At 50.6% G+C, this 8,702-nt stretch overlaps 1 protein-coding gene and 1 pseudogene across 1 annotated transcript; one reads left to right on the forward strand and one right to left on the reverse strand.

Moving 5' to 3' along the window:
- The first annotated feature begins 1,995 nt into the window (after positions 1 to 1,995).
- On the forward strand, positions 1,996 to 3,069 carry LOC136544536 (cytosolic sulfotransferase 8-like; annotated as a pseudogene).
- A 1,183-nt stretch (positions 3,070 to 4,252) lies between these two features.
- LOC136547155 (anthocyanidin 3-O-glucosyltransferase-like) lies at positions 4,253 to 6,137 on the reverse strand. The gene is made up of 2 exons (XM_066539125.1): positions 5,454 to 6,137; positions 4,253 to 5,343 (listed from the first exon to the last, which is right to left on the reverse strand). The coding sequence occupies exons 1-2, from the start codon at positions 5,908 to 5,910 to the stop codon at positions 4,448 to 4,450; spliced, it is 1,353 nt and encodes a 450-aa protein (XP_066395222.1). The 5' UTR covers positions 5,911 to 6,137; the 3' UTR covers positions 4,253 to 4,447.
- Between the last annotated feature and the right edge of the window lie 2,565 nt (positions 6,138 to 8,702).

Genomic DNA, 8,702 nt, shown 5'->3' on the forward strand with positions numbered 1-8,702 from the left:
GAACTGCGGTATGGCGAGGAGGAGGCCATCCTAGCGGAGGCGCTGGAGTGCCAAGGACAAGGCCTCGAGAGGGATGTCATCTTCTAGGCCGCCCCAAACACCATGGGATGCTTTGGCACGCTCGCCACCACCAACAACACGTACCTCATCGGAGCTAGCTGGCAGGGCAGCGACGGCGTGGTGGACGGCTGTAGTGGCGCGTGTGTGGGTGAGGGTGGGGTGGGGGAGGAGATGGAGCGCGCGGCACGACGCATGATGGAGCACTGCACGGGAATGGGGAGCAAATACGGACACTCGAGTTAGAGCATTATCGACAGGGAAAAGCCTCTTGGCTGGGCCATGGAGTGAATTGACAAGAACATGGAGGAAGAAAGCACCGAGACCGAAAGGAAAGTGGTTATCTAGGCTGCGAGTAAGAGAGCGAGCAAAGCAAAAATGGGCCGGTCATGAAAGCTGCACGCTTAGCAATTCGTCGCCAAACATGGAAATGAAAGCTATGACGACTCCGACTGGCACCCATCCGTCTCCTCCATCCAGCAACCACGTCAATACCCCAATTCCATTACCACGGTCGCTCGCGCGTCTCCAACTCAGCGAACGATCAGTGGGTCACGTGCGAGATGGGCCAATCCTCGCTTATTAGTTACGCATTCAGCGAAGTATTAGCCGTCGGCGCATAGAGACGGGGCCGTTTGAGTGAGCCATCCTACTAGTACTTACATACGAGGACATGCCGTGCATTAATATATCATATTATGGTTTTAATTTTTTTGGTTTTTTTCTCTTCTCTTTTTTTATTTTTATACAAGTTAGTAAGTACATAGTTTTTATATTTCTGCTAATATATTATAATATTAATTTATACATCTAAGTTCTTGAATATAATTTATATGCCTAACCTTATACCTAAGTCATTCATAAGTTAGATATTTAAGTTATACAAGCATGTTATTATCATATAAGTTATCCATACTAACTTTATACATATAACTTTGTTCATCTAACTTTTGTGTTTCTAAGTTTTGACATAAGTTATAAGCTAATTCCGTCTGCACCAGTGTGTTTTATGTGATGAGGCGAACAAAACCCCAATTCCATTTCAGCGATAGTTGACCTGATTCTACTGCAGCGAACAATAGACCGCTATTGCGCAGACTCGTACCTTCCCTTTTCCATGCCGTTCATTTTCGTCATTTTCTTTACTCAGTCCTCAAATATATTCCCCTCATTCCGTGACATGCAAATATCCATACACGCGGGTGTTTTTAGTGCATGCTGGTCGGATTTGTCCCGTGCCATGGCTGCACCTGTGAATGTTTCTTTTTTTTCTTTCTACCATTTTTTTTCTTTTTTGACATATTTATAAGTTATACCACATGGTTATTTTCATACATAGTTTTATATTTCTGCTAATATGTTATTATATTAATTTGTATACCTAAGTTCTTGAATATAACTTATACGTCTAACTTTATATCTAAGTGGTTCATTAAGTTATATATCTAAGTTATTATAATGTAAGATCAACGTTGACTTGAACAAGTTATTGTAATATAAGTTATCAATGTTGACTTGAAAGTATAAGTTTGTTAATCTAACTTATAAGTTATACAAACCAATTATTATTATATAAGTTATCAATGAGACTTTGTACATGTAAGTTTGCTAATCTAACTTTTACATACATATCATCTAGCTTACAAAAGTATATTTTATTTGAATACCATCACCACATGCGCTGGACCACGTGAAAACTGAAACAATGGCACGCACACGAGACCAACCAATAAAGAAATCATGCGGAAATGATTTTTTTTCTAAAAGAGAATGTTACGGAGATGTCTGATCGTTCGCACAATTTTAATCAGTCGCACAACAATCAGCAGGGAGCACGCTGACCATTCCAGACGCTGATACGCTGCGGGAAACCATATCACGATTCTGCTCTCCTTAGCAGAGCGCTTTAGCAGCAGCCTGCTACGTACTGTACGTACCATGGCTAGCACCATCGTGCTTAACGTTACCGGGCCAGTGCCGTTGCCATTCAACAACGCCGGCACCGGCGACGCCAACGCGGACACCGAGAAGAATGATCCCCGAGTGAAGGAGTACGAGAGCTTGGCCTCCGCGCTCCCGAGCAACCCGAAGCTGCGGCTGCGCTGCTACCAGAGCACCTGGGTGCTGGGTTGCTGGCGCCGTGGGTGCCGAGGATCATGGCCGTGCAGCGCGGGCTCTTCGCGCCACGCCGGGGCGACGTGGTGCTCGCGAGGGCGCCCAAGTGCGGCACCACGTGGCTCAAGGCGCTGGCGTTCGCCACCATGGCGCGGGGCGCGCACCCGCCGGCGCACGACGCTGCGCACCCGCTCCTCCGCCTCAACCCGCACGACTGCGTGCCGTTCATGGAGAAGCTGTTCGCCGCGGGGTGGGGGAGCCGGGTGGACGCGCTGCCGTCGCCGAGGCTCATGGCCACGCACATGCACCACGCGCTCCTGCCCTCCTCCATCGCCGCCACCCCCGACTGCTGCAAGATCGTCTACATATGCAGGGATCCCAAGGACATGGTGGTTTCTATGTGGCACTTCGGCAGGAGAATGCAACCCAGGCTGTCGTTCCTCGACGTGTTCGAGCCGGCCTGCGACGGCAGCGGTTTGAGCGGCCCCATCTTGGACCATGTCCTCGGGTACTGGAATGCCAGCAAGGCGAGCCCGGAGACGGTGCTGTTCCTGAGGTCCGAGCACATGCTGCGCGACCCAGCCGGCGGCACCAGGAAGCTTGCCCAGTTCGTCGGGCAGCCGTTCTCGGAGGATGAGGAGGCGGCTGGGGTCGTCATGGACATCGTGACGCTGTGCAGCTTCGAGAAGACGAGAAACCTACCTCGACGTCAACAGGCCAGCAGGCTCGTCGTCGGCGTCCGTCGGAGTGGTGCTGGAAGGCACCTTCGCTAATGACTCCTACTTCAGGAGGGGCGAAGCAGGAGATTGGGCCAACCACATGGCGCCAGAGATGGCCGGACGTCTGGACGCCGTCATGGAAGAGAAGCTCCGTGGATCTGGCCTCTCGTTCTCGTGAGTCGTGAGCGGCCGGCACTCCTCCTGCTGGCTCCCCCATCTCAACGGATACAACTTTTGTTGCGTGTTGGCATATTGTTGTTCCGGCTAGCTTTTCAGTCATGCACCAAGGTATTATGGAACTCAACTGTATTCGTCAACCTCATCATGCGTATTGCCCTGTTGAGTTTGGTTTATAGTCTTTTGAGATGTTCGTACCCGTACGTAAATCTTCAGCTGCTTGTATGGGGAATGCTCTATTTTAGATTACTTTGGACATATATTACAATTTGACTGCTACTTTTTCTAAACATTTTTAGAGTAGATTATTTTTAAAGTATTAATTTAAAAAGGATTAATAATAATATTATCTCCTCGTCTGAGTCGTGTAAATTTGGTTGCCAGTATATTATGTAGTAGTTAGTGACTCATTTTGTATTTTTGTTGATTGCCATTTGTCTCTATTCATTTGCGTAGCCTTCAGATTTAGCAAATTGAATTGACACACTTTGATTGTAAGTGTAACTGATGCTTCCCCCGATTTGCATACAGATCTCGTGGACACTAGTTATTTAAATCCATTGCAAAACAATGGCCCAATTATTGTTGAAAAAAAGATAATTTCACAGTATGAATAATTAAATCATGATTAAAGCATGGACTACCATGTATAATTCTCAAACATACTAATATAATACTAATTAAACCAAACACCATAAACAGGAACAACACCATGACTTGTGTGAAAGTCTCGTTGTCCTTTTCCAGTACGGGATCGCAAAGAAGGCTTTGCATTCTAACAGTCTCGCTGTCCTTTTCGTCTCAACACCATACTTGATTGAAAGTCTTTGCATGGCGAGCTGACGCGCATGTGAAACTGCCTTATCTTCCTCGGTTCCTCCACATGGAGTAGAGAGAGCTTTTATATTTAAGCATATCATCCTCTATCTCAATTAGTAAGGTGGAACTAAATCTTCACACAATCATACACCGGCAAAACATGGATGGCTTTGAGGCTTATTGGAAATAGTTGGAATGCGACGGTGCCGTATCTGGCTTACGTGCGACATCCAACGCACGTTCAGCGGCCGATCAACCAATTGAAAATTCAGGGATTGTTTTCCTCATACGGATGTGATTTGCAACATGGGTAGAATCGGTTTCTAGTATCGACAGGTTGTGGTCATCGGAGCACGGCATGCAAGCTGCGGCATTGCCTTATAAGATTTTATTCCGAAATAATTGGAGTTCTCAATGAGGCCAAGCACGTTTATTCCAACAGTTGCAATCGAGCTAGTAGTTTTCCATCTGACGAGAAGAATCACTTGTGATCTCCTATGTTCCATTGCAACCTCCTCGTATAACTTTCTCTGGTGACATTACGGCGTCATCTTTGTGGATCACACACGAGCACAAACAACCTCGACAAAATTGTGGAAGTTGTTCAAGGATCCGCCGTCGGGCCCGAACGCCTTGAGCACCCTGGCCTGCAGGTCCCGCGCCGTAGCCCTCATCCGGGCCCCTTCAGCCCCTGTCAGCAGCGACGTCACCACCTCCGCCACGCCACCGCTCGTCATCGGCGTGTCGTCGCCGAACGCGGTGCCGAAGCACCACATGCGTGCCACAGCACGCGCATTCATCTGCTGGTCGCCGAAGAAGGGGCGGCACGCCATGGGCACGCCGCCGGACATCCCCTCGACGACGGCCCCCCAGCCGGAGTGCGTGACGAACGCGCCCACTGCCGGGTGCCGCAGCACCGCGGCCTGCGGCGTCCATGGCACCAGGAGCCCGGAGCCGTTGGCCTTGGCGCGGTCCACGAACCCCGGCGGGAGCAGCGCCCATGCGTCCTCCCGAAGCGACCACAGGAAGGGCGCGCCGCTGGCCTCGAGCCCGGAGGCCAGCTCACGAAGCTCGTCCGGTGGCAGCGCCGCGACCGTGCCGAAGCTGACGTACGCCACGGTGCCAGCGGGGCGCTGAGCGAGCCAGGCAAGGCAGCCGTGGGGGTCGTCGGCTGGCGCGGCGGCGCCCGGGAGGAGGTGGTAGGGGCCGATGGGGAGGGAGTTGGGGAGCGCGTCGGCGAGGGCCGCGGACACGTCCTGCGGGAAGAGGCCCGGGAAGGCATTGAGCGCGACGGCGGTGGCGGCGCGGGGCAGGCGCTGCGCCAGGCGACTGAGGAGGAGGCTCATGACACGGTGCATGTCGCCGCTGGCGCCGACGCCGCCGAAGGGGAGGTCGCGGACGCGGTAGCTCCCGAGGCCTGGGTGGGAGGTCAGAAGCTCGTCGGCCCTGTTCGCGGCTGCAAGTGCATTTGCATGCGGCGCAACAGTATTAGCATGTCACTGTGCAAAGTGCAGCGCGTGCAATTCGAGGTCTCGAGCCGAATAATTTCAACAGAATCGGTCGTACCCTGGTCACCGATGTCCTCGCGGATCGCGTCGCCGATGAGGTGTGCCAGGAGCGCGCACGGGCCGCCCGTCCAGACTGCGACCCAGGGCACCCCGGCCTCTGCGGCCATGGACATGAAGACGTCCCCGACGACGCAGCTCACCATGGCGCCCCCAGCCGCGGCGCGTGCCATTTCTAACGCCTGCCTGAGGCCACCAGCCTCCGCGGCCTCGACAAACAGCTCCATCCGACGCCACGGCATGGTTCCCTGATCGTCGCCTCCTGCAGCCGGCACCTCCACAAAGCGCAGGTTCCCCGGGACCGCCGCGATACCAAGCCACGCCAGGAAGTCGGCGGTGGAGATGAAGGAGAAGGTCGTGGACGGCGCCGCGGTGGCGAGGGCGCGCGCGACCATGAGGAGCTTCGGGGCGTGGGAGGAGAAGGGAAAAGCCACCACGGCGACGTGCGATGACCCCATCGTTACTCTGCGGACTCTGCGTGGGCGGAGAGCTTGTGAGGTAGGCGTGCGCTACGTTGCGTTTATTTACGTGGAATGCTGTCAAAGTGGCTGAATGTGTATGGGCTGCAGCATCTAGCAAATGGGCAAACTGAAATAACAGGAGTGTCAAGATACAACAGTGGACGTGTTTGATGCACTAGGTAAACTTTAGCCGGCTAAATTTAGTTGCAGGCATCTAAATAGCCCAGCTAAAGTTTAGTTGGATTTAGCTATTTCTACCTAGTTAAAGCCGGCTAAAATTTAGTTGAGTCTATTAGCTGAAGCATTCAAACACCCCAGCTAAAATTTAGCTTGAAAACTTTTAGCTAGCTAAAGTTTTACTTTGAAAGAAGAGGGAAATTCCTAGAAGAAGGCTACTCCTGTCCACTTTGCCATGATAATGTTGATGAAACCGTTATGCATCTGTTTTTTTAGTGCTCCACGGCTACTACTAGATGGTTTATGATTGGCATCCAATGGTCTGTCCAGGGTAGTATTTTCCAAATGCTTATACAGAAGAAAGCTCAGCTCAACATCCCGTGCTTCATGGACCTCTTTATGATTGCTACCTCGTGCATCTGGAAGGAAAGAAATGATTTCATTTTCAATGGGAAACCTCCATCGCCAGCTGCCTGGAAGCAACGTTTTGTAAATGAAGTTAAGCTTCATTTCTGCCGCTTCAAACCCAAATTTCAGCATGTAATTTCCCAGTGGCTAAATTCTTTGTAATAGGTAGTGCTGTTTTTTAAGGTTTGTCTAACACCCCCCTGTAACTCCTTTTTTATTCGCTGTTTTTAATATAGTTCTGCTGGGGAGCGTGGCTCCACAGTTTCTTATTTTAAAAAAAGTTTTACTTTAAAATTTTAGATAGCTAAATTTTAGCTGGGTGCATCAAATAGACCCTTTTACTCTATTCTACCCAATGAACTAACCTATCTAAAGTCATCTCTCGTGAGAATATTCTTTTAAGATTCGGGGTAACCTCATCTCCAAAATTTCAATGGAGTTGTCCGTCCCACCTAGGACACGAACCAACACGTACCGCGGAGGAGGGTGGCCGGCGAGCTTCGTCGTTGGCTCCGCCGCGTGCGACCGTGTGGGCGAGCTCTGTCGCCGACCCCACCGCACACTGCCATGCAGGAGAGCCCTGTCGCTGGCTTCGATGCGTGCTACCGTGTGGACAAGCTTCACCATCGGCCCTGCCGCGTGCGGCCGTGCGTGCGAACTCTGCCGCCGCCCTTGCCGTGTGCGGCCATGCGGGCGATCTCTGCCGCCACCCTTGCCGTGTGCGGCCATGTGGGCGATCTATGCCGCCGGCCATGTCGTGTGCGGTTGCGTGGGCGATCTCCGCCGCCGCCGCCCTCGTGTGTAGCCGTGCGGGCATCTTGGTGCGTAGGAAAGGAACAAGAAAGAAAAGGAGAAAAAGAAAATTGACCGGTGGCTCCTACATGTCTCATTCCACTTTTGGTGTCTCTAAATCAAAGTCCCGTCCTCCCTCAAACACATAACAGACCGAATCGTTCTCTAGAAACTGATATGAGATTATCCCATTCCTGTGTATTTTCCAGCCAAACACAGTCCTAGGCTCTCCTAGCAAACTAACTTGTATAGTAAATGCTTTGACCTAACTCCCACATCAGGCGCCCGTAGGTAACTCTCTCTCTCTTTGACACAATGGACCTGTTTAGTTTTACACTAGCAGGCAAACCCGACTGGCACGCAAAATATTCCTAGACGTTGAATTTTACAGTCTGGAGTCAGAGTTGGTTTGGATTGCACTCGAGGCAGACTTGCCTCTCCAATGCCTGGGAGCCAATGTGTTTTTGAGGCTCGAACCAAGGAAAAAAAATTGGGTGTAGCCTGGCTGCACCCTTCCACCGTGCAAACCTGTTAGAATCTGGTGACACGTGTCTCAGAAAATCTATCACACGGTCAGATGATGCTCTAAAAATAGACAACTAAAAATTTCTCATGATACTCTAAAAATAAGCAACTGATCGAAAACTCTATCTCCTAGACGTGTGATGGATTTTTTTTGAGACGTGTCACCAGATTCAAATAGATCTACACGGCGGGAGGGTGTAGCCAGACTGCACCGATTTTTTTCCCGATCCAAACAGCCTCTACTGCGTGACCAAAAGTTGTGTAGCCTGTCTCTTCGGAGACATCTGATAAAAAAAAAAGTTGTTTGTAGCCTGGAATTTAATCCAAACAGCCCCACGTGGTGGAATTTGCTTGGTCGAGGATTCAATCAAACAGCCGACGCCTAGCCGTTGCTTCTCTCTTCTCCATGCGGCACCAAGTCGACGTGCAATCAGCGAATCACCACACCGTTGTTAGAGGGCCCATTCGGCTGGGCTAAATTGGCTGGCTAGGCTGCTTTTGGCTGAGCTGATGAGGTTGGAGTCACGTCCCATGAGTGTAGATCGGTAGCAAGGGAATTTATTTCTTGCTGCTCGAGGCTGTATGTAGATACATTCAAAGCACCGTGATGGTTTTTTACTTATCTTGCATGGTATTGTAGATAATACGTTGTCCTTTGCTTGTTGACGTTGATCTTAGTGAAAATCACAATGCGTCGTCGTGAGTTGCCTCGTAACGTTGAGTCGATAGCGAGATGTAACCAAGTAGATGCAGAAGCATTTGGATATATAAAAGTATTATATATAGCTAAATGAAAATCTTGACTTAGCTTTTCTGGCTGATCTTGCGATGGAGTCGATCCTCGAAAAGGCGAACGAGTAGTAAGGGGATCGCACGACATGTGCACA

Source organism: Miscanthus floridulus, chromosome 3 (genome assembly GCF_019320115.1).
Source record: "Miscanthus floridulus cultivar M001 chromosome 3, ASM1932011v1, whole genome shotgun sequence".
Lineage (NCBI taxonomy): Eukaryota > Viridiplantae > Streptophyta > Magnoliopsida > Poales > Poaceae > Miscanthus > Miscanthus floridulus.